We start from the raw sequence: 25,708 nt of genomic DNA on the forward strand, positions 1-25,708 counted from the left end.
AACTGAGGCTCCAGAGGAGGCCCCCAGATGTGCATCAGTGTCTCAGCTCCACGGAGCTCCCTCGGAAGGCTGATTCAGTCAAGGGGTCCATTAAGGGACTAATAGGGTCCCAGGGAACAGGACAGCCTGGAGGGGGAGACAGGAAGACCAGGCAGAGCCTTCTGATTCACCGAGGCCTAGGGTGTCTGAGACAGATGTGCACTGTCTCCAAAGGAAAAAAGTAGGTAAGGGGAATGAAGGAGAGTCAGGTTTGAACCAGAATACCGGGAAGGCTTCCCAAGAAGAGAAAATGCCAGACAATTCGCATGGTTCACTGCAGATTCAGGGGCTGAAAACTTCACAGCCATTTATAGAGGTTGGGTGGGTCCATTCCCCTGTACAAGGTTGGTATTAGCTACACTGAGACCCAGAGCAGTTGAGAGAGAGCCGAACGGTTCAGGTAACTGGAAGGCATGTGATAGCAAATCCCTGAGGCTGCTCCTCCCTTTCAGGGGACAGGGGGAGCAGGAGTGCATCTGGCCAGCCTATGATGACGATGATAAACCGAATCCAACCAGATAAATTTCTTCTCATTCACTCATTCCCAACGGTTGAGTGTTGAGCCCCTACTATATCCCAGACACATACTTGCTCTTTGAAGCCTCAGGACAAGCCCTGAAGTGGGTTCAATAGCCCATCTTTACAGATGAGGAAAGAGGCTCAGGGGTGAGGTGACTTGCCTGGGTCAGGAAGATGGCAGTGATTTCGGTTTGGGTTTCCTAACCGCAGAACGAGTGGGGCGTCCCTTGTGTGACCACAACTTCTTGGAGGCTCGCTTTCATTCAATAGGCGATGTGTGTGTGAGATACGGTCTCCGTTTTACAAGGCAGGAAATGCGCCCAGAGAGAGCGCATTTGAAATTCCTCAGTCCAATTGCTCACCCCCGTCCAAGTTTGCTTGCTCTCCCTTTGTTCGCTGACACCACTTTAAACACTTCCTTTCACACTTTAGATTTTAAAAAGTGTAACATCCGTGGGCTTTAAAAATGAGATTTTCCTGCGGGATACGGGGCAAGGACTGGATATCTTGATGCATCTCACGGGCGCGCCCCTCGGGACCTGGGAATTCGGGGAGCGACCAGAAACTCTGCGACGTCAAACCCGTTCTAAGCTCCGTTTCAGCAACTGCGGCCTGGTCTACCGCGCAGGCGCCGCTCCAGCCTCCCGCGCTCTCGACCCGGCCACTAGTGGGAGAATCCACATCCAGGAGGGCAAGGGGATACGACGAACCCCCATTCCTCCCGAAGATGGGCCAAGCCAGCTTCTGGCCAATCAGAAAGCTTTTTTTGTCCATCTCTGGCTACAAGACGTTGGAGCTTGTTTTCCCTGAACTTTCCGTCAGTGCAGAGGAATAAGATGTGGAAATGATTGGTATTTTTTACAACCATTAGCCAAGGGAGTAAGCTTGAAGAGCAGACGTTACTACGAATTGTCTTACAAGGAAGGTCTGTTAGCCCCTCCTCCTTCTCCCACGGGTCCCCCAAAAGCTTTGGGCGGGACTTTGTGGTGGCAGCCAATCGAGGCTCAGCGAGAAGGCCGAGGAGGCGGGACAGGCAGACAGCGGCTACTTGGTCAGTTCGTTTGGCGCGGTGCTTGGGAACTCAGTATAGTGGGGTCCCACTTCCTGATGATCCCCACTGGCAGGAGGCTGGGCCGGGTACGAGAGCCGAGAACCGCAACACCTCGCTGGCACCTTCCAGGCCCCTTCCGTCAGAACTTGAACAGGGCTCCACCTGGCGATCCCCTGTGCCCTCGCCCCAACCCTAGCGCCCGATAGCCGCTCCCTGTCCTGCCTAGAGTGTCCGGGACCATCTGTCCCCGTCCCCACCGCGGCCACAGGCCCCAGCGCCTCTAGCAACCGCCCTTTTCCGGTCTGGTCCGTGGAGGTGATTGGTTACCATGGTGAAGCTGGCAGCCAAATGCATTCTGGCAGGTGAGTCTGAAATGTACAATGTCTGGAGTCCAGAAACCTCATAAGATATCGAGAGCTTTTGTTCACGTAAATTGTCTACCCTCTCTCCCTTTCGCCCAAAAACGAGTTAATGCAATTACTAATAGTGTAGATTCTATTAGGCGGGGAAGAGCTATTCTTCCAGAGCACAGTGGTAGCTGCGGCTGATTTCCCCGGCGCCCTGCTGTATTCTGAGACCGCCTTCACCAGTCTGAGTTGTGCTCGGGAGACGTAGACTCGATGAACAGCAGGCTAAGCACACCAAAGGTGCTTCAACTAAACCACGCGTTAGGCGTCAATGGCTTTGGTTATCTTTCCTTAGGGGATTTTTCCTGATCCCCGCCCCCCTTCTGATAACAGGGGTTAGAGACTGTACCGTTGACCAGAGTTTACAAAAAGCGCACGTGTTTTCTTTAAAACCCAAAGTTACTGTACCGCGCCCACACTAAGGGGAACATAAGTGTTAAATCCCCCAAAGTCAGGAATCTTTGTTTTGTTGACTGATGCATCCCAAGCACATGAACAATATCTGGAAGCTAGTAGGTCCTCAGTAAATATTTGTAGAATGAATGAATACGTGGCATTCACATTTATGGTGCTCTCTTTGTACCACACTGCACATTTAGAAAACCATTTGCCTGGATTAGAGACCTGGGACCACAGAACAAGTATGTACTTCACTGAGTCCCTGCTGCCTGCCAGGCACAGCTATTCCATTTCACCTTCTCCCAGTACCATGCTGGGGTGGATGCTGTAGTCTTCTGATCTTACTAAGAGGTAAAGCCTCTTGCCCAAGGTCACCCCTAGTGAGGGAAGGTCATAGGCAGGATATCAATCCCCCCAGATCTGCCCACCTCCGAAATTCTTCACCTGCGTTACTCTTGAAGCCTGTCTGTGGCCTGGAACCAGGGTTCCTTGACCAGCTCAGGAAAGAAGCAGCGAGAAATCATAATGAGAAAAAAGAGATTCTTCTTTTTTTGATTCATCTCTTCCAGACGGAAATAAACGATCATTTTAATGACTTCTAATTTGGAAATAAAAGGGTCACAGAGCAAGATGACTGACAACAGTAACTCAAATCATCGTGGAGCAAAAGAAATGGATGGTTCTGAAGAGAGGCCCTAGTTTCCAGGGCGCCAGGGAGGCAATATCGTGTAGCAAAAATAATTCCAGCCGCTCCTCTCATTGGCTGTGTCCTCCGGGACAAAGCGCTTCTCTGAGCCGCAGTTTAACCTCATGGATAAGGTGGGGAGGTTTTTATTTTCTGAAGTTACATTTTTTAAAAGGGGGCTTTTCTCTTGAACCGTTTTTTATTTCTTTTTTCAACTGCACTCCCGTCATGGAGCTAGCTTACGGAGCACTGTCCACGTGCCAGCGCTGTGCAGACCGTCCCCACTGTCATCCCACTGAGTCCTCGACAGCTCTGTGGGGTCAGTATCGTTGTCATCGTCACTTAGAGGTGGCGCAGCTGAGGCCCAGAGGGGTCAAGACATTGCCCCGGGCCACACAGCGGATGTGGTAGAGCTGGGACCTAGACCCAGGCGATCTGATTTCCAGGGCTTCGCCCTCAGCCCCCAGCTGTGCTGTCCTCAAGCCTCCATTCTAGGCTCCTTGCCCTTCCTTCCACCCGCTCCCTCAGGCACTGCTTCCCTTGGTTTCAACCACGCCCAAGGGATTCCTGAACTCCAGCCTAAGCCCTCAACCTGCAGCCTCCTTTGCAAGCCTCAGGGAAGCTCCTCTTGGAACTTCCAGGGACCCGAAGACGTCAGCACAGTGAATCAGCTCCACCCACCCCTCCCCACCAAATCCCTGTTTCCACTGCCCCCACACACACCCTTCTCTGGTTTTGTTGCTCCCTGCCCCTCACAGGCCTGTTTCAGTTGAGTTAATCTACCTTTTTTTTCTCACATAACTAGTCGCTAAAGGACCTGATGTTCAATTCAAGTGCTTATTTATTCGACAGATATTTACTGAGCACCTACTAAGTATAAGTCACCGTGCAGGACTTGGTAGGCCAAGGGATGAGTCAGGACAGCCCCTAGGGAGCGCGGAGACGTACATAGTAACATACAATGCAGCAAACAGAATGCAGGCCCTCTGTGCGCCGGGCACCAGGGAAGGACTGCAGGGCGCAGCTGCTGACTGTGCTGGCTCGGTCCGGGGAGAGAACAACACTTGACGTTTGTCTGCATGTTACTTACCTAACGATCACTTAACTATGCTTAACATCTGGTAGGCACTGTACAGATGAACTCATTAAATCCTCAGAAAAATTCTGTAAAATAGGTGCTGTTATCCCCGTTTTGCACATAGGACAACAGAGGCCCCAAGACTGCTGGCCCAAGGTCACGCAGCTCATCACGCAGTAAGGGATGGAGCTGGAGCCAGCGCCCTCAGCGCTGGGGTTTACTCCTCTCAGTGTACCTGGCGATGGCAGTGGTGCCTCACCGGAAGGCTGTTGTGACAGCAGGTCTCATGCCAGCAGTGGTGTGAGCCATGGGGGCCGCACAGGTAAAGGCACAGGACGGAGAGTTGACCTTCAGAGGCTGTGCAGGATTGGACTTGGACTCGGGAGACCTGGAAGGAGGGATTTCCAGAGATCAAGGAAATAGGTACACACATACCGAGTTACAATGTACGCACAGGGTCCGGCACAAATAATGCCCCTTCTCTATTATAAAATCTTTTATTACAAAATCATAAGCATGTAATTCTGTCACATAACAATATCACACCAAGGCATACTATAGGACATTTTAGGTGAAATGTTCGAATTGAAATATAAATTATTCCACCCATTTTATTACCCTATCGGCCATACTTCTGCCGGGCCCTGTGTATAATGTTACTAACCAATGTTTCCTCAATAAAAAAAGAAAAATGTATTTGCTATTACAGGTACACACACACACACACACACACACACACAGAGGATGGACGTGTGGAGCGGAGGTGTTGTGTAGGGATAGTCGGAGAGCAGGCTGCGGGGGAGGGGTCCCGGGCGGGCCCTGTGGGAGCGGCCGTCTGTGGCGCCGGGCTCGGGTGGGCTCAGGCCCGGGCTCAGGGGAGAATACGAAAAGGAGAGGGTCCGGGGCGGGGGGGTGTTTTCAGGCAAGACCCTGTCAAGAAAGCAGAAAATACATTAGGCATTTCAACAGAGAAATTTTAACACAGGGAATCGGTTCGACCGGTGCTGAAGGCTGAGGAAGGCAGGAGGAAAACACTGCGGTGACACGGAACGGTAGCGGGGGGAGGGGTTGCGGGAAGCTTGAAAAGAAGAACCCCACAGGGCAGGACCCAGACCCCCAGGGAGGCTGCCGGCTCGGGTGGCGCCTCAGGAATTCCGCCCCCAGCGTGCGGGCCGCCCCCTGCCGCCGATCGCTGGTACCCGCTGCCCACCAGCAGGGAGCTCGGCCCCGGGGACAGGGCAAGACGCAGCTGAGCCAGTTTCAGACCGCCCGGAGGGTCTGCGTCTCGAGACGCGGGGCCGTGCCAAGCCCCAAGCACGTCTGCGGCCCAACAGCCCTGGGAGAAGTCGAGCTGTCAGGCTGGAGCTGTGACATACACAAACCTTTAGCTTTGAGATGCCCATTTCCGGGCTCGCCCCACGTGCTACGGAAGTCGGTCCAAGAAAAGCACAGCAGCTGCACGAGGTGTCCCGGCGGCGAGGGTTTAGTGTGGGACTGAACTCCACGGGGAGGACCCGGAAGGCCAAAGGGGGCAGCAGGGCAGCACGGAGAGTCACTGCAGCGAGGAGCCTCGCCCCAGCGCTGGCGGGCCGGGGGCGGCGGCAGAAGCCCAGGTGTGAGGTAACCGGGCACCGTGGCCAGTGACAGCAAGGTCACGTGGGAGTCAGGAATGAGGAGACTGAACGTGGGAGGAAGGAGGAGAGTCAGAGGTGACTGTGGGTGAAGACTGAGGACAATGAGCGTGAATGGTGACATCACGAGCAGATGAGGTGGGGACGAGACTGCTCAGGGCCCAGGGGCTCCACCTGAGCCAGGCTGTAGACAGACTGCGTGGCGGCCTGTCATTCCACAGCGGCAGTCAAGGTAGCGAGAGTAACGGGGGCTGAGGAAATGGGAGCAGAGGGCCAAGACAGACGCACAGGGCTGCCCTCGTTTGGGAGGCAGGAGTAGGCGGAAAGGCAGGGGGACCAGGCCAGGGAAGGGTCGCCGGGGCCACCAGGCCAGAGGGCTCAGGAAGGAGGGGGCTGCTTCAGGCTGACTCACCCTCCGAGACAGCAAGGAGCATGAGGACTGAGAAAAGGCCATCGGACCTGGCGATTCTGCGGTCACCCTAGCACTGTGCCTTTGCAAATGTCACCCGCTCTGTCAAGCAGCGCCCCTCCCTGCCATCACCCCCAGGCTCGGCCTCGCCGCTGGGAAGTCTGCCCACCGACGAAACGACTCATTCCTTCCTTCCTTGATGCACCCTCAGACGCTCGGGTTCTCAGCTTGTGCTGTTTGAATTTGCACTTGTCGTCTTGTTGCTCTGCAAACGTGCCTGTCCGCTCCCCCCTCACTGTGCTCGGATCCCTCCCCAGCCGACACAGGACGCTCTCCCTAAGTGTGCGTGACTGCCACTGGCAGTCGGAAGGAAGATTTATGAAATTAACCAGGACAAATCTGTGGGGAATTTCACAAGCAGGAAGAGCCAATTTCCAACTGAATTCAGAAGCCAAATAGGAGTCGGGAGGGTGGGAGCCGTCATAAAGCAAGGAGAGTGATGTGCGCTCTGCACTCGGAGACGGGTGGGCGCTGGCTGACACTCCAGCCTGTGGCTGCCCCCAGTGTCATGGAGGGCTGCAGTGACGAGGGCCTGCGCTAAAAATGGGTCAGAAGGGTCCCTGAGCTGGAGGAGAGGAGCGGAGTCAGGCCCAGAGAGCATGATGTTGGGATCCCAGGGAGACCTTCACCTGTCAGATGAGGTTAATGATAATCCGGGGTGCGGGGAGGGGCAGATTGAATGAGATTGTATGAGTGAGTTCAGGAGGCAGGCTCCACCTGTGTTATTTCCCTTGCAAGACATGGTAGCAAATACTAGAAAAGCAAGACCTGAATAGCTCATTTAAACCCGGAGGAATTAACGTGAAATGAAATATACCATGAGTAAGTCAAATCATTGTCTCACAAGAGAAAATTATAGGTGAGAAAAGTCAAAACTGAAAAGCGAACAGAGCGGGAGGCTATCAGGAAGTCAAGTGAAGAGAAGCGTTGAGCTGACTGTGAAATAGGAAGCAAAGGTGAAGAGATTGCGCCACCAGGTGCAGGTCGGGACACGAGTGCCGTGGGGAGAAAGCTGGGCACGGGTGTCCTGTCTGGGGGCTCAATGATGGCGGGGCGTTCGTGTGAGACTCCCAAGGTGGAGAAGGGCTTGCAAACAAACGGCGCGGCATGGAAGGAGGCCTAGCAGGCCCGTCGGTGCCATCGGTGCGGAGGTGGGAAGGACACGGTGGTGAAGGGGGGGCGCAGGAGGAGCTCCAAATTAAACTGTCCCAACAGCCCTGGGAGAAGTCCAGCTGTCAGGCTGGAGCTGTGACATACATAAACCTTTAGCTTTGAAATGCCCATTTCCGGGGCTGCGGACTAACAGGACACCGAGGCGGGAAACCCGTGGGGTGTGAGGTGAGCCTGGAGAAAATAGGCGCTGCTGCAGACAGACTTGGCCCCTGGGCAGGTGGAGGGGCAGCGTATCACTTGGAAACGGATTTCAGGATGGTGAGCATAGCATCTTCCCCTCCCCACCCCCCGACAAATGCAGAAACCCTCCTAACTCCCACCTGCACCAAAATAATGGTATACAGAAACTCTAACCTCAGCTTGGTTTGGTCCGTCAGCTGAGCCTGTCCGTGGGCCTGGCCACACCTCTTTACCTCTAGGACTTCAAAGTAAACTCCAGTTTGAAAGTGACAGGTTCCCCCGCAGGGCATGTGTCGCGGAAGAGCAGCAGCTCTGTTTCCGGTGCTCTGACACCTGCCTTCAGCTCTGTTACCTTCTGGGTCCACTGTTGTGGATGAAAGGATTGGCCTTGGAGAAATGTGGCCATTGTGGGATTTGAAGATGGGTCTCGTGCACCCATTGCCCTGCCAGTGACCTCACAGCAAGTTCCCATGAGAACTGAGTGCGTTTTCTCTGAGAACTCCCTGAAGTGTGGTTTCTAGACAAGCGTTCTGCGGTGGGAAGCTCTCAGGTCAGGCTAGGATGGAGGTGATGTCTTTCCGGTACTCTGTCCTCCCAGGAGACCCCGCAGTGGGCAAGACCGCCCTGGCGCAGATCTTCCGCAGCGATGGAGCCCATTTCCAGAAGAACTATACCCTGGTGAGCTGTGGGGGCTGTAGGCCTGGCCGAAGCCCTCAGTGCAGGGGTCACACAGGCTTGCAAATTGCCCTGAGCAGCCCCGAGAGGCTGCTGGGATGACCATGGGGAAGTGTGTTCCCAAAAGCCCCAGGGCAGACCAGCCTGTGGTTAGCTCAGTCACCACGCGCAGCTCGGTTCTGGGCAGGGAGTCGGACAAGACCGGTAGGTCTGACGTCTGCACCAAAAGTGAGTCCAGGACACCAATGCTTGCGCCGAGGCTATGTTTCCTGGGTGCTGGTACTTGTCGTGTGCTCCTGTGTGACACCCCTTGGGGCCCTCCGACACACATGTTCTTGGTTTCCCTCGCAGACCACAGGCACGGATTTGGTGGTGAAGACGGTGCCAGTTCCTGACACAGGGGACAGCGTGGTAAGTGGTGCCCTTGACCTGAGAGAGTCAGTGCCCCTGTAGCTGGGCCCCGTCACCGTTGTCCTCCCTATGGGAGGTGGGGTGCCAGGACGTGGCCTGGACTCGAGTGAGCATTTGCGAACAGAATGGTGGAACAGAGGACGCATTCTAGGGAGAGCGGAAGACAAGGAAGTTAAGACTGAAATACGGGCCTTGCCCTCACCGAACTTATCTGTCAAGTTTCTGAACCTGGGTCCCTCTCTGGGACCCCACAACTCTTGAAATTGAATCACGAGATGTTATGCGTGTATGTGCTTTCCCGGGGAGAAGATTTGAGAATCACCAGGTTCTTAAAGAGGTGTGTGATGCAGAGAGAAGGGATAAGACGATGCCCAGGTAACCTGCGTGCGGCTCGGATCACCGCGCTCACATTCAGACAGCATGTGCCGGGGTTGGAAGCCAGCCAGGAATGCCCACCGCCTGCAGGGAGCTGAAGAGGGCAAGTAGGGGAGACCCCCTAGGCGACAGCGCTGGGGAGGGGCTCTGCCACAGGCTGGCTGCGGTCTGGCCTGGGGCTGGAAGGGTCACCCTGCGTCCTCCATCAGGATCACACTGTGGCCGTCCAGAATGGTGACAGACTGTCCTACTTTACACGCCTTCCCAGGCCTTCTCAGTGACCTCCTTTAAAAGAGTGGTTTTAAGATTTGAAAATCAATTTGGTTAACAAAGTGCAGAGTGACCTTTTGGAAACCAGAGCACTTGTCAGCCTGCTTAGCATTCTGTTCTGCCAGGTGGGAAGGCAACTTGTTCCTGGTAGTTCTGCACTTGAGGGTAGGAAAGGTGAGCGCCGCACAGAGCGCGCTGGTCAGTGCGGGAAGCTGCGGTCCTGCCTCTCCGGCACCCTGGAGGTCGCCCCCTCCCTGTCACCTACCACGGCCCTGGGGAGGCGGGGCAGCCTCCATGCCACAGAGGTCCGACCCCCCCACCCCCGACCCCGTGTGGACAGACATTTTTAGGACACACCTTTCTGATTCTAGGAGCTCTTCATCTTTGACTCTGCTGGCAAGGAGCTGTTTTCTGAAATGCTGGATAAATTGGCAAGTAGCCTGTTGTTTTATTTCCTGACCCCCACCATCTCCCGCCAAAAGGTTTGCTCCTTTACCTCGCTCTCACAGATACTTCGCTGCGCTCTGGTATCGTGACAGAGTTCTGGAAGGGGCCCTCCTCCCAGCCTTGGGACTGGTGGCCCCTGGGCTCGTGGGAGTGACTCAGGCATGCGATTCCCCCCAGGTCCCAAATGTGCCAGAGCTGGGTGGCTCGGTCCTCGTAGCCGCCCACTCTGGGGCCTCCCTCCTCCTGAGCAGACCCCTCCCGACGGTGCCCTTTCAGCCCTCCTGCGCAACCCCCCAGAATGTGAGGTGCTCCAGGGGCCCCTTCGTGAGGCCCACCTTCCCGGCCCGCTCCCTGGTCCCGTGGGCCCGGCTCAGGGACATACCCTTGCAGCCCAGGGCTCCTCACGCCCAGCCAGCCAGCCACCCTGCCACCCTCTCGGGCTCCAGCCTGCCATTCCTTCCCAGGTAACAGTGCCGCTAATCTGGGCCACTGAGCTAATTAGAAAGGTTGCGCTCTCCAGAGCCCTCCCCTGCCTTTCCAAGAACGGCTACATTTTAATAGAAATTGTTTCCTGCCCCCTTTTTCCTTGTTGTCTAAGAGAAAGGCATGATGTTCACTGCATGCCTTCCTATTATGTGCACAGCCTGGTGCTGGGTGCTGCCCCGCCGGCAGGAGGCCAGGGCCGCGATCGGCTCACGCCCTGCCTCCAGGCTTCCTGCCCCAGCTCCCACTCGATCCTGGGACTCGCCTGGGTCCCTCGTTGGGGCTCGGCTCGAGGAAGGAGGGGTCTCCTGCAGGCATGGGGGGGGTGTGGTCAGTGTAATTCTAGCACGAGCTCCGGGGTTCGTCTGTGGTGTGAAGGTGTGAGTTTGGTGTTGTCCATGCTCCTCCCACCCCGGAGGCCTCTGGGAGCCAGGGTGGCCTTGAGGGCAGCGAGGTGAGTCCTCTGGAGTGACTCTGGGCTGCCCTTCCAAGGACAACTGGAGGGAAAAGGATTCTTCCTCACACCCTGGGAGGTGACGACACCTCAGAAGTAACCCAGGCTCTCCCTGCACCGGGCGGGGGTCTGCAGGGACCAGGGTGTGGCCACGGGTCCCACGCATCCCAGCCTGAGCAGGGCCATTGTATGGCCCAGTGCCGAGCAGCAGGATGTCCCAGGACTCTGAGCAGCTCCTGAAGGTGAGAGCCCCTGAGGGCATAGCGCTGGTTCTTAACCGGGACACTGGGCCCTGTCCAGTGGTCTGGTTTGGATGAGGGCTGATGCACCGCAGGAGAAGCAGAAAGCGCCCTGCGCATTGTGGAAAGGCGGCCCTTTTTAAGGAGATGTAAGCACAGGAGCGTCCAGATGGCGGGTCGAGGAAAGAGAAGATGCTCTCCCGGGCCTGCAGCGCAGGAAGGCGTACCTCGTGCACTGTAGTGGGCCGTCAGTAGGGATGCGAGCACGGATGGATTGCGGAGGCCAGCGGCGGGCAGAGAAGCCGCAGCCCACCCTGGTGTTGAAAGTGTGTCTGACCCCGCACTGCCACTGCGCAGCAGGGACCCCGAGGCCAGCAGGCGAGGCTGGGGGTTCCCGATGAGGCCCAGGGCCCCGGCAGAGAGCCTGGGAGGGACGTGAGCTCCCGCTGTAGACCTCCTCCTGCGCCCTCCCCGCCGTGACCCCGCCCCTCCATTCATTCCTTTGGGTGAATTGATTTCTTCTGTGGGTGGGGCTCAGTTGTCTGACTCACGTCACCTTTACAGTTTTTCATTTCCCTCCATCCACGTGTCCCTTCCCAGAAAACTAGCCCCATTTTCTCCCACCCTAGAAGTCACTTTCACTGTCACTGATGTGCTCACCCTGTCCCTCTTGCACAGTGGGAGAGTCCCAATGTCTTGTGTCTCGTCTATGATGTGACCGATGAGCAGTCCTTCAGCAACTGCAGTAAGTGGCTGGAGAAGGCGCAGTCACAGGTGCCAGGCACCTCCCTCCCAGGTAGGACCTGCGGGCACCCAGGTTTGCCAGAAGCACCTCTCCTTTTCGAGTTGAGCACAAGGTCATTGCAGAGCTGGCTGTGGGTGCAAAAAGGGGTGCCCTGGGCTTTGAGTGGGATGTTCCGGCCTGTGCAGAGAAACCTCAGTGAGTTCCCACACACCTCTGAGTCTGTAAAATGGGCACGATGACACCCACCTTGTGGGGCTGTGGGGAGACTCAGGTAACAAAGGGGAAGGGGCTGTGCCGGGAGCACGGGCTGTTATTTCTGGAAAGGTAACACAGGACAAATGCCTCATTTTCTCCTGTATGCGGGGCCCAAGTAAACATGCAAGTGCTGTTGTCACTTCTGAATGCTTTAAATCAGTTTATTTTTCATCCCTGTATGAGATCAACAAATTCTCCTCATTATAGACCAGGAAAAACGATCTCCAGAGACAGGCTCAGAAATTAGCTGCAGCTTATGCAGCTGGGGACAGAACTAAATTACCTCCGAATCCCTGACTCTGAGCCCAGTCCTCAGATTAGTATTAATGACCATTTTTAAAGTTTGCTCCATGAGCCAGGAGTTTATCGCAAATGCTCGCATAAATTTGGCCCCCTCTTCAGGGCGCTTGCAGCCCTCAGGCGACAAAGCAGGCAGCTACAGAGGAAGTCCAGGGAAAGGGCCAAGCAGGAGCTTGTGTGAAAAGCAAAGCCTGCTCTGCGGTGGCCCTTGGGGGTCGACATGTTAGTGTCCCTGCCTTGCTCACCGCCTCGAACCAGGGACCCTGTCACTCGATCTTTAATGCCCCTCAGAATCAGCCTGCTTGCTCTTTGCTCTCCTAGCCGGCCTCCCAGGCGGCCCGTGAAATGCGACGCTTTGGTTGTTTCTTTCGAGCAGGCGTGTTAGTGGGCAACAAGACGGACCTGGCCAGCCGGCGAGTGGTGGAGCCGGCTCAGGCCCGGGCGTGGGCGCTGGGCCAAGGCCTGGAATGTTTCGAAACATCCGTGGTAAGTGTCTCCGCTTCCTCCGCGGCCAAGTCTGGAGTGGGCCTCTGCTGGAAGCAGTTTTTCACATGACCCCACAGGCTTTGATTGAGTTGCTCTTCCACCATACGCGGAGTTGAATTTGGAACTGATGTTTTACATCCTTTGCCCAAGACCTTTTCTCATTACAGCGAGAGTCACTCACACATTTCAATAAAGCAGATCAGCCAGCCACCCGGGAAACGTTGTATCTCAGCTAGTGAAAAATACAAGTGGACTGTGTCCAATCACAGTGACACTTGACGTTTGCATGAGATACCAGGGGGTAGGCATTGCTGGAACATGACTTCATAGATCCTCACGTTCAGCCCCATGAACAGGAGCTGGTGCCCCAGTTCCCACTGCCATGTTGAGCAGGTGAAGTGTCTTGGCCCAGTGTTACATGACTAGTCGAGGGTTGAGCCCGGATCAGGGTCCGTAGCTTCCGATTCCCCTCAGAACTCCTTGTCCCACCTTGCCACAGCCCCAAGGTGACTCCAGGCCACAAACTGTCCTTTGGCAGAATCAGCAGTAGCCCTACTGGTGGGGGACAATCCAAGCAGTTTTTGCTGGCACCCTTGGTGCACACACTTGATGAATTTTGCCATCCAGGGCTGGTGAACCCCTTCCTGTGTTGGGAGTTTTGAGCTTCCAGCCTCCCTGCTGCTAAGGTACACGCATGTGACTCAGGCTTTACCAATCAGACGTGCTTGTGTGACAGTGTCCCGCAGAGGGGAGTGAAGTAAAGACCGGCCCCGCGGGAGCTGCCCAGAGTTGTTGTCCACCCCAGAGCCACGGGGCACAGGTGCTGGCTGCCGCGCCCCACTTCCCTGCGCTGCTCCTCACTGAGTAGCAGACAGGAAAATTCAGTGAGAAGGTGAATATAAAAACACTTAGCGCCAAGTCTGGCACATAGTAAGCACTCCGTATGTGGGAACTTTCTAACAGTGTAAATATTTCCCCCAGTAATCTTGTTTACACTTTTATGATTTATTAAATCCTTGAATTCATAGATTGTTCAAAGAAAAGCCACTCTTGTTCAAAGAGAAAAGCCACTCTTGCCTCTGGCCCAGTGATTACAAATGCTAAATTAACAATGTTCAAATTAGCAAGCTTTTGCGGTATATAGCATTGTTACATAGCACGTACTACCCACAGCAAACAATATTTTAGTATTCCCCCTCAACATTCACATTTGCGCAACTGCTCCTCACCCCAACGCCCCAAGCACCCTGGAACTCTTGATGGAATCCCAAAATTAACACCTACCCCAACACATGGGTCACCAGAGGCCACTGGGCTGCGGGCACTAAACTCCGGTGTGTGTTGCGCGCTGTTGGCACGGGCGGGTATAAATCGTGCTTGAGGAAGCTGCAGTTAAGCACTCAGTATTAACTGTGCGAGTTAACTAGTCCCCCCTGAGGCAGCCCGGTTAAGAAAGCTGTAATTAAAAAGGAAACATAACGAGATGCTGTTTGAGACACAGCCAAGTCTTGACACCACACTCATTGCCTCCTCTCTCCCTACTGAACGCGGTGCAGCCGTCCAGCGGGCCTAAGGGCAGTGCCTACATGGCTCCCTGAGTTGATTTTTAAAATTTTTAATTCCATCCCCAGAAATCACTCATCTTAAAAGTGGAAGTTTGTACTCTTTGGCCACCTGCACCCATGCGCCCCCTCGACCCCCGACACTGTCCCCGGCAACTACCAATCTGCTCTCTGCTTCCATAAGGGCTTTTTTCCACATTCCACACACAAGTGAGATCATACAGTTTTGTCTTTCTCTGACTTATTTCACCGAGCATAATGCTGCTCCCGCGGTGGCTGCGCCAGTCTGCGTTCCCACCCACAGTGCACAGGGTTCCCTTTTCTCCACATCCTCGCCAACACTGGTTACATCTTGTCTTTTGATGAGCCATTTCAACAGGTGTGAAGTGACATCTCATGGTGGATTTGATGTGCATTTCTCTGGTGATTAGTGATGCTGAGCACCTTTTTTGTGTACCTATTGGCCATTTGAATATTTTCTCTGAAAAAATGTCTAATCAGGTCCTTTACCCATTTTTTATCAGATTATTCATGTTTTTGCTCTTGAGATGTCTGAGTTGCATATTTTGGATACTAAACCCTTATCAGATGTGTGGTTTGCAAATATTTTCTCCCATTCCATAGGTTACTTTTCATTTTGTTGATAATTTCTTTTGCTGTGCAGAAGCTTTTTAGTTTGATATAGTCCTACTTGTTGATTTTTGCTGCTGTTACCTGTGCCTTTGGTGTTACTGCCAAGATCAATGTCAAGGAGCTTTTTCCTGATATTTTCTTCTGGGAGTTTTATGGTTTTAGGTCTTTGGTATTTTTTTTTTTTTTTTAAGATTCTATTTATTTATTTTTAGAGAGAGGGGAAGGAAAGGAGAAAGAGAGGGAGAGAAACATCAATGGGTGGTTGCCTGTTGTACAACTCCTACTGAGGACCTGGCCCGCAACCCAGGCTTGTGCCCTGACTGGGAATCAAACCTGCGACCCTTTGGTTCGCAGGCAGGCACTCAGTCCACTGAGCCACGCCAGCCAGGGCTGGTTTTAGGTCTTAAGTTCATGTCTTCCTCCATTTTGAATTAATTTTTGTGAATGGTGTAAAATAGGGGTCCAGTTCTAATATTTGACATGGGCGTTGCCTAGGAGTTTACAGTGCGCCCAACACAAGGTGCTTGGCAGGTATAATAGTTACTTCTCTTATGTCTGACTGGAGAGTGACAGCTCCGCTGTCGTCAGCTGTCATGAGCTTGGTGTGGGTTCTCCTCTGGGCTCCAGACTGTCCTGTTGTTCCAGATCACTCGCAGCGCTTACTGCCACCTCCGTCTCCCCAGGGCCAGCTTGTTTCCTCTGCCCTGGGATTCCCTTGCTAAAAAGTCCAGGTAACTTGCCCCCCCCCCCCCCGGACTGGTTTGCTTGGTGCATTTCTGTTACTGGCTGGCGGAGTCCAGAGGCTGCTTTTCTCAAATCACAGAATCTGAATTCTAAGCTGGGCTCTGTGCAAACCTACTGGCCCCCTGCTTCTGGGCCCAAAACACTGAGTGTGATGGCTTCGTAACATCCTTTGGTTTGGAAATTCTTCCGTTCACTAGGGATAGTTCATTGCCTCTAACCAAGGCTGCACTTTTGCCAGCTGCCAGGATGTTTGCAAACAGGCCCTTGTGTCTTCATAGCTGAGCCGCTGCCTTGAAAGTAGTGGGTTCTCTCTTCTGCCAGTTTATTAAAAAAAAATTAAAACTATGCACGCAGTACAGCCACTATGGAGAAATATGTAGGTTTCTCAAAAATGAAAAATAGAGCTACTATATGGCTCAGCAATTCCATTTCTGGGTCTTTACTGTAAGCAAATGAAAACACTAAATTGAAAAGACACCTTTGCCCCCATGTTCACTGCAGCATTATTCACAGTGGCCAAGATGTGGAAACCACCTCAGTGTCCATCAGTGGATAAATGGATAAAGAAGTTGTGAGATACATACATACATACATATACATACATATATATATATAAATACATATATATGAATGTTAGCCACCCATAAAAAAGAAGGAAATCCTGCCATTTGCATAAACATGGATGAAACTTCAGGGCATCATGCTAAGTGAAATAAGTCAGAGAAAGATAACTACCGCATGATCTCTCTAATATGTGAAATCTTAAGGGGGGAGGGGGCGGGACGCTTATAGATACAAAGAACAGATTGGTGGTTGCCCGAGTAGGGATGAGAGAAATGGGTGATCTGGTTGGGGGTTTTTTTTGTTTGTTTTTAAATAAATTGAATCGTTTTTAGTTTAAATAAATTGAATCGTAAAATTTTAATACGTGTGTGCACCCAAAGAGTAAGAGAAAGTCCTTTGGGCACCTTTAGGCACAAAAATATTATCTTGGTTATTAAGTGACTATCAAAATTCCTGACTCAATTTCGAGTCAGCGCCTCCACTGCCTGCCCCCCTCCCCCCGCCCCGCCCCGCTCGGCCCCGCCGGGGGAAGCAGGGCCAGGCTGGCCGCTTGTGCGCTCCCGCACCTGCGCCTCCCCCAGCTCAGCTGGCGGCCCGCGGCCTGCAGGGGGAAGGGAGAGGTGCGAGGGCATGGGGTCTCGGCTGGACCTGCGGTGGCCCCTCAGGACGTGCCGGTTCTCAGGCTGATGCTCTGAGCACTTCAGCGGTGCCCCGTCCCTGCCCCCATCAGGCGCGCTCTCACCTGCAGTCTCCCCGTGAGAGGTGCTAGCTCCTCAGGCTAGGGTGCCTCCGCACCCCTCCCGCAGCTGTGGTTCCTGGCCATCTGCTCTCGCTGGGACCCGTCACCCTCCTGGAAGCCGTCCCTGCAGCGTCCCGTTGAGACAGCTCCAGGCTGGCGGGTCCAGGGAAGGGCAGCTGCAGCCCCGGACGGACAGGGGGGCGATGCTCGCGCGCCAGTGAACCCGCTCCTGGCCGGGCCCCGAAGCTGCCAGCCTCAGTCACGCCCCCATTCTCCCCTAAGCCCCCAGCCCTGGGCTTTCTCTCGGAACCTCCCAGGAGCTAGAGGTGAGGGGGCGGCTCCCTCTGGGAGGGAAACGCCACAGCACAGTCCTGCCCTCAAGGCCGAGTGGCCGCCCAGCCTGGCCCCCCTTCTAGAGTGAGGGTCCTTGCTCGCGGCTATTTGTCTGTGGCCTTTGTCAAAGCTAAGCCAGAAGTCTTTTAACACCCTGCCTCCCATGGAGTGAGAGCCTGAAAGGACAGGCTCTGTGGGAACATTCCCCCCCTGCGAAACGTGTGTGGCTTTGGACAAGTTACTTAATCTCCCCGTGTCACAGTTTCCTTCTGGTAGCGCAGGCACAGTGAGAGCTGCCTCCCCACGTGGCGGGCGGGGGCGGCGAGACGGGTGGGCGTGGCGCCTGCGCGAGGCCTCACGCCGCACGCGGCCTCTCCGCCTGTGTCCGCAGAAGGAGATGGAGAACTACGAAGCCCCCTTCCAGCACCTGGCCCGGCAGTTCCACCAGCTGTACCAGGAGAAGGTGGAGGCTTTCCGCGCGCTCGTGTGAGGGGCCGCGTGCTGCCGGCCGCCTGGCAGTGGGCCCGACTCCGGGGAGGCCGCGAGAAGGCGGGGTTGCCGCGGCCCGTCCCACCTACTGTGCTTTAAATAAAATGAGAACATGTAGAAGCATCAGTTCCTTCCGTTCCTGGCGGGGCAGCCCTGGGTCCACTTTGTACTTAGCCTGCTGGTTCCAGAGCAGCCGTAGGAGCCGGGGTGGGGACCAGGGCGGCCGCCTCCTGTGGGGGCTGGCGCTCACCGGACGGGGCGCTCCCCCCCCCCACCAAGGGCCTTCCACGGGGCGCAAACCCCGCAGCGGGAATGGAACTGCCTGCAATTTGCTGCAGTTGAGACTCGTCGCAGGGCTGAGGGGCTGACGGCCTCCTGATTCTCACACGTGGGGCTCCGCTGCCTCTTCGTGGTCGTGCAGAGGCCAGAGCTGCCTTGAAGGGGCCAGGGTCACCGACAGAACAGTGCCCTCTGCCGGCCTCCCCTGATGCCTCGTAGTGAGGGCCAGCCCCTCCCAGCTGCCGGGAACCCTGAGCGCCAGGGAGCCCAGAACCAGGCCACTTTCCTTTAATGGCCCGCCTCTCGGTGAGCCAGGCAGCAGTCATAATTCTTTGTACTGAGCTGGACTGTTTTCCATCCTGTTTCTGTTGCCAGATTAATCTTCCTAAAACACCACTTCCACTCCTCTGATTAAAGACCCACAGAGGCTCCTCATCGCCGCCCGCATCAGGCTGCAGGCGCGGGTTGGCACCGGAGGCTGCCTCGGACTGTCACCCTCACCCCGGCCCCCGGCTCCTTTTGGCTCTAGAGCCCAGAGGGCTTCGTCGCCTTCGGTCCCCAGGTCTCTGGCCTTGCGGCAGTGGGGGCGTTGGGCAGACAGCGCCAGATGCGGGGGTGGGCAGACCTGAGTGCGTCTCGACGACCTAGCAGAGGAAGCGGCTCTGGTCGCTGTTTCCGACCTGCCGGGTCTCTCCGAGAGCTCAGCACGTGACATGTATTAGCTCACCTAATCTTTACAACAGAGAGTCATCTCCCATTTTACAAATGAAGAACCGGAGTCAGAGAACTAAGGGCCTCAGCCGAGGGACCACCCGGCCTGGCTCACAGCCGCAGCCCCTCCCCCGCCCACGTCTGGGCCTGGCCCGCAGCAGGTGGAGGTCCTTTCATCTGCAAAGGGTGATGATTAGGCTGCCTTCAAGGTCACTGTGATAAGTGAAATGACAGGTGAAAGATGTCAGGCACGACTTGTCATCTCGGTCAGGCCCCTCCCGTCCCCCTTCCTCTCCTGGTTACTTTTCACCATGAAGTCACTGTGGCCACGGCAACCTTCCCACTGAGTCATTCTTTCAGGAGATAGCACCAAGGGCCCACAGCGCGCCCAGCGTTTTTCTAAGCACTGGCGATGCCAAGCTGCCAGTCTTCTGTCACGTGTTCCAGAAGGGAAGACCTACAAAAAACAACCAAGGAGACTGGGAGGGGACATTTCCAGTTGCCCCAGAATTGGTTACTGGGAAGCACAGCTGTGGACAAAGAGATGCTAAGTAACCCACTTCCTAAAGAGATCACAGGAGGCTGGGGACTGATACCTTCCTTGCAGCATTGTCCCTGTGTCCAGCAGCCACCCCCGACTCCTCCTCACCCCCACTGTTTCCTGTTTATATCAGAAAATTGGGTGGTCAAGTCATGGTCTTGGTGAGTGGGTACCACTTCCTCTCTTGCCCCACCCCCAGAACCAAGCAAAGGGGGTTCCACGAGACTCCTCCTGAGACAGAGGCCACTACTCAGAGGAGGCGGCCCCAGCTGGGTGCTCACTGGGCTGTGGGACCTGGGGGAGCTTGGCACACAGCCCCGGGAATTGGGGGACTCAGTGGGGAGAAGCCTGCGTCACCAGCAGGGAGCACAAGTGCCCCCAACTCATTAGCAGTTCACCCACCAGAGGGGGGCGTCACTGGGCTCTCCAGACAGGCCCTGGGCAAAGGGAGCTGCTTGCTTGCTCCCTGGGAATGTCAGGGGCTGCCCTGCCGGCAGGACCAGGGGCTACGGCCGCCCACTCCCAAGGAATGCCAGCCATGGAGGGGGCTCCGCCAGGCACCCCCACCTCTGGGGAGATCACAGCAAGGAACCAGACCAGGAACAGGCCTGCCAGGGAAAAAGAAGCGCCCTGCCCCTGGGAGGTACGAGGGGGTGGGGTAGGGGGGAGAGAGAGAGAGACATGAAGCTCTTGCTGCTTTCCCCCTTTCTGGAGAGTTTTAAACTGGCCTGGTCTGAGTGTCAACAGCTAAGAGTACCTGGAAGTATTCAGATCAGCCTGCCGCGAGGGCCCCGCGAGAACGGGGGCTCGGCAGCGCGTGATGGAATGAAGCAGTTCGAAAAAGTAAGGCGGTGTAGGCTTGGAGCTCGCTGAGTCGAGATCCCCCACACACCGGCTCTGCCATTGTAGAGTGAGGGAGACGTTTGCAGACCACGCTTACGGCTGCGCAGACAATGGGAAGGGCCTGTGACAGACAGCAACCTGTGGGGTCGCTAAGTTGGGTAGGCAGGAAAAACTCCAAGGAGAAGTGACATTGAAATTAAGGTCTGACAGCCACGTGGCCATCTCGGGCACAAGCCATCCAGCAGCAAGGACAGCGAGTGCAAATGCCCTGAGGCGTGAACAAGCTTGGCGAGCTGGGGATCTTGAGACTGGTGAGGACGCTGTCAGTGCTCGTGGGGAAAAGCAGAGGGCGGCCAGGTGGGCAGGGGCCATGCTGGGAGGAATCTGGACTCTGTTCCGAAGGCTACAGGAGGCCAGTGGAGGAACGACATCATAGCTTTTATGTCCTTGTTGCGCCTGGCATGATTTTAGAAACGTCAGTGGCCATTAATTACTTTACTTTCAAAGGAAAAAAAAAAATCACACCGCACTTCCCTAAAGAGCTGGGGAAAGGCTTCCCTGAAAGGTGACATTTAAGACTAGAGAGAGGGCAGAGTCACTGGCAGCCCCTGGCATGGTTGGTTTGCGGGCCCCACGGAGGTGGGCCGTGACAGCAGTGGCCGCTTTCCACTTTCCCCGGCACCCAGCACCGGGACTCAGAGGTTGAGCACGACTGTGCATATGGCCCTGGCGGGGTTCCGGATTTGGCTGGGACTCAGGCCCTGCCCTAGATTCACCTAAAGCCCACAGAGGGGAAAGCTGAGCCAACACTCAATTTGCGCACCCCAGTGGGACGCGGAAAGCGCCCCAGCTCAGGTCCCCCAGCTGCCGTGGGAAGCGGGGGCCGGCGTGGGAGCTGAGAGCCTCCCCTGTGGCCCCTTCGGGACCGAGGAGGAAGCCGCTGCTCACTGCCCTCCCAGTTTCCTTCCATCTGGAAGGGGCGGTCGCTGCCCGGCTCCATGCAGCTGACCCTTCTGCAGTGTCCTTGGCTGCCTGCTGACCTGCCGGGTCACCCACCAGTAGGACAGGGAAGCCCAGGCGAGTGGGGGAACACGGAGGGCGGTCCGTTTTGGAGTGGGCGTTCAGAAACGTAAGCTGGTTCCGCAGTTCAAACGCGATGCCTCTGTGACACTGAGGCACTGTCCTTTGTTGGAGGTCCCTGTTCAGGTGTGGACAGTGGGGGAGCGGCCCCAGAGGTTGTGCCCAGGCCCAGTGGGTCACCAGGACACTTCCTGTCCTGACAGCCAGCCCTGCAGAGCCCCGTCGCCGAGGAGGTGCGTTGGTTAGGCCGCCCTCTGCAAGGAGACTCAGGGACAGGAGGCAGCCCGCGTCAGTGCCTGACAAAATGCATTCATCTCGGTGCTAAAATGTTGTGTTTTTAAAAATGGAATATTGAAAACTAAAAATTGCCTGTCCCAAACTGGGGTGTTAGGAAGCACAGATTCCACTAAGCCCAGAATGGAAGCTGAGAACTCTACTGACAACGTCCTGCAGACGTAGAGAGAAGCCTCCGGTTTTGCACCTGTGCGCCCCGTCTCTGTGTCCACCCCTGCGCAGGGGCCCCGCTGATGTCCGGACGGCGGGACCTGTGCCCTTGGCGAGCTCCAATCTGGTGGGCAGGGCGGGTTTCCAGGGGCCTTGTGGGAAAAGGCCTGATGCTGATGGGGGAAGGGCATGCCAGACAAGGGAGACAGCATGTGCAAAGGCCCTGCGGCACACAGCTGGGGGCCCTCTTGGAAGCTGTGCGGGTACCGTAGAGTGAGAGGTGAGGGGAGCCCAGCAGGTGAGAGGCTGGAGAGAAGGACAAAACAAAAGCATGGAGTTTTTTTCACACAGAGCAGAGGAGTTGGACTTTTTCCAGAAGGGAGCGAGGAGCCAATAAAGGGTTTTAACAGAAGTGACTCACCTGGATTTCTGCTTTAGAAAGATTAACCTGGGGGAACTGGAGGATGGATGGGAGAGGAAGTGCCTGGAGGTAGGGAGCCCAGATAAGAAGCGTCAGGTTCAGCCAGGAGCTGATGGGGCGAGGCGGAAACAAGGCTTTATCCATCTCCAGCATTAACAAAACTTGGGAAGTGTCTTTTCAGCCCAACTTAGAGTTGCCCTTCCCCCTTTTCCGCAGAAACCAATCGATTTTTTTTTTTTTTTTAATGTGTTATCCTTCACTTACTTCAGAGACAGAGGGACCAGAGAGGGAGTGACGACTTCTTTAGGCTGCAAATTGTTAGTGATGGAGCCAGGATGAAGGACCAAGCCTGTAGCCCTCTGTGGATTCTGTGATATTTATGGATATGAGGCCCGCTCAACCTACCTCTCTGCCAGTAAACAGAGCAGATAAATATGAAGAGGATGGCAGCGGAGAGCTCGTTCCCATGATAAAAAGGCAAGAAGACTGGGAGGGCTCATTAGGAGGAAATATCGGCCGAGCAGTGTCCGAGCTGTGACTGCGATGTGAAGAAAATGTGCATTTTTTTTTGTTTTTGCCAAAGCCATTATGCATTAATAACCGGTTCGTGGGGCAGAGGGGCCTGCCCCCAGACCGAGCGTGGGGGCAGCAGACCCGGTGAGCAAAGGCAGCGTCAGTCCCTAGAGGGCAGGGAGCGCAGCTGACACTCCTTGTAAATCCCGGAAAAGCCGCTGGAGTTCAGTGGCAAGAGCACTGGGTTTACATGAGCAGGGCGGGATTAGAATAGCAACTGTGTGTCCTCAGGCAAGTCACTTGCCTTCTCTGATGGTCGGCTTCCCCATTTACCCAGTGGGTATAACAGCATCAACGTTACTGATTCCTGTGTGTGGACTCAGAGATGTAAAACCTCTTTTGACCAGGCATGGCCTAGTGCATAGTAGGTGATGTCCAAATTTTCCTTAGTAGCTATGGCTTTTTTTATGAGCCTAAAAGTGATGTATGCTTATTACAAAAAAAAAAAAAGTTGGACAGTACAAAAAAGCATAAAGAACAAAATGGAAATTATTCAAATCCTACCACCCAGAAATAGCCACTAATTGCCTTCTAGTATATGTACTTCTCTCCTTTTTCCTTTGCACATAAAATTTGGTACATATTTTTTAAACTAAAAATATGACAGCGCCATCTATGCTAGTCTCACTTCCTATCTTATGGACATCATTTCAAGTCAAGAAATACAGTTTTACATGATTATTTTATTTCTTTTTAAATCACAAAGAATTTTTAACATACCCCAAAATAGAACAGTACAATGGGCCCTCCTTTACCCACAGCCAGACTCAGAACTTACAGGATTTTCCCCCTTGCCGCACCCTATCCCCTTCCATTACTGCTATGCTAATAACAGCTTTAAACTGGATACCAGCCCCTCTGTCAAGTGTCTAAACCGATCGCGAGGCCATTAACACACCTGCCAAAAATTCACAGTAATTCCTTAGGAGCATCTAACACCCAGTCAAGATTCAAATGTCCCCAGTTAGCTCCAAAGGTTCTTTTCCGGTTGGTTTATCACATGATCATTTTTAACGACCCCCCCCAAACCCTCCCCCCCTCCATAGCTGGATACCAGGTTTCCAAGCTGTCACTCATGAAAAGCACCGAGGGCCACATCCTTCTGCACGTGTGTGCAACCCCTTAAACAAGTCCAATTATTTCCACAGGACCCATTCCTAGAAGGGAGCTTTCCAGGTCAAAACCTATGCACTTGTTTAAGGCCTTTAATACCATTTGACAAATTGCCCTCCAGAGAAATTGTACCAATTTATACTTCCACCAGTGGGGACTGGCCCCCTGGACAGCCTCAGGTTGTTAATGAGTCGAAATTAAAGGGGAGGAAGCAGGTGGGGAGAGAAAGAGAAGAAAGCCTGGGGTCGAGCGTGCAGGGTGGCATCGCAAAGCTCTGGGCCCTGCCCTCACCCCCGGGTGCCGGCCACCACCGACAGAGAGGAGCTGAGAGGGCCCAGGCTCCCAGCCCACCAGCGACTGCACCAGATTAAGTCTTAAAGCAACAATTCAATGGAGACCCAGAACAAAGCTGGAGCAAAGACGCTTCGATCCATTCTAATTAGGAGCTGCCTTTCCAGAGGAGCCGGCTGCCACACTGAAGGCAGGGGGAAAAAAAATGCTGCAGTCCAGCTGTGCTGGAAGCGTGTTTGTTTTACTAAAATCCCAGCACAGAGCTCCAGCCACTGTGCTCACAATCCAGGAGACCCTGTTCTGAAGGTTACAGAATTCGACTTGGGTTCAGGATCCCCAGCACCAAAGGCGGGGGATTTTTTTTTTAATTAATTTTTTTCATTTAATTTTTTTGGATGCCCATGTGCTAAGGGCCTCAGGGAAGAGACCCACCCATAACACGTGGCAGGCATATACCTTGCTGCTTCTTCATTTTGTGTATGTATGTATTTATTTTTTTGCTATCGTTTTAAATCTAAAGTTTATTTCAGGTTTGAGAAGAGCAGATAAAATTAAGCTGCACGTGGGGCCTGGCTCTGGGGCAGACGCGACGCGCAGGCCAGCGCTGGCCGCTGAGCCTGGGCGCAGATGGAGGCCCGCTGCACAGGTGGGCGGCGCACTGATTTGCTGGCCCTGACCCCCCTCTTGCGTTTGTGCCACAATCGTCACGTGTCAAGCCCAGGCACCCAAAGCACTAGTCCAAGGATCAAAGTTGTCCACTCTCCAGTTGACAAAGGCGTTCCAACTGTAAGCACTGGCTGGGGTAATTTAAGGATTACAAGGACTTCATGGGGCCGAGCCCAGAGCTTCCTCAGCAGCTGTATCATCTGTAAGATGATATTTATGTTAAGAGCACGCAGGATCCAGGTCGTGGTGGGTTCTTGCTAGTATTAACAAAAGTTTTCAACAGTATGAAGTTTCCTCGAAAAATTAAAAATGGAACCCAGCGATTTCCTTTCTGGATATATATACAAAGAAACCCAAAACATTAATTCAAAAGAACATATGCACCCCTATGTTCACTGCAGCGTTATTTACAATAGCCAAGCTATGGAAGCAACCCAAGTGCCCATCAATAAACGAGTGGATTAAAAAGCTGTGATGCATATATACAATGGAACATTACTGGGCCATACAAAGGAGCAGAATCTTACCATCTGCGACAGCTCGGTGGCCCTAGCGGGGGTGGTGCGAAGTGAAGGAAGGCAAAGACAGATACCGTACGATTTCATTAATATGCAGAACGTAAAGAACAAAATAAATGAACCAACAAAATAGAAGCAGACTCAGAGACACCCAGAACAGACTGGCGGTTGCCAGAGGGGAGGGGAGTTGGGGTCTGCGTGAAAAAGGTGAAAGGGTTGAGAAGTACAGGTGGGTAGCTACAAAATAGTCACGGGGATGTAAAGTACAGCAGAGGGAATATAGTCAATAATTTGTAATAGCTATCTATGGTACTAGGTGGGCGCTTGAAATATCGGGGGGGAATCACTTTGTAAAGTGTATGATTGTCTAACCACTATGCTATAGGCCTGAAA

General features: G+C 54.3%; 1 protein-coding gene across 1 annotated transcript; it reads left to right on the forward strand.

Moving 5' to 3' along the window:
- Positions 1–1,571: 1,571 nt before the first annotated feature.
- On the forward strand, positions 1,572–17,869 carry IFT27 (intraflagellar transport 27). Its single transcript, XM_054574524.1, has 7 exons — positions 1,572–1,971; positions 8,230–8,309; positions 8,658–8,717; positions 9,734–9,793; positions 11,664–11,781; positions 12,662–12,771; positions 17,738–17,869. The coding sequence occupies exons 1-7, from the start codon at positions 1,938–1,940 to the stop codon at positions 17,834–17,836; spliced, it is 561 nt and encodes a 186-aa protein (XP_054430499.1). The 5' UTR covers positions 1,572–1,937; the 3' UTR covers positions 17,837–17,869.
- Positions 17,870–25,708: the final 7,839 nt, after the last annotated feature.

This window comes from Pteronotus mesoamericanus, unplaced genomic scaffold (assembly GCF_021234165.1).
Source record: "Pteronotus mesoamericanus isolate MK-2021 breed Mesoamerican mustached bat unplaced genomic scaffold, CSHL_Meso_final contig_263, whole genome shotgun sequence".
Taxonomy (NCBI): domain Eukaryota; kingdom Metazoa; phylum Chordata; class Mammalia; order Chiroptera; family Mormoopidae; genus Pteronotus; species Pteronotus mesoamericanus.

What these genes read in the sequence shown, in the direction of transcription:
- IFT27 (XM_054574524.1), top strand. Translation starts at nt 1,938, where the DNA reads ATGGTGAAGCTGGCAGCCAAATGCATTCTGGCAG. An exon ending in CTGACACAGGGGACAGCGTG is followed by an intron (nt 8,718 to 9,733) that starts GTAAGTGGTGCC and finishes TTCTGATTCTAG; the next exon opens with GAGCTCTTCATCTTTGACTC. An exon ending in CTGAAATGCTGGATAAATTG is followed by an intron (nt 9,794 to 11,663) that starts GCAAGTAGCCTG and finishes CCTCTTGCACAG; the next exon opens with TGGGAGAGTCCCAATGTCTT.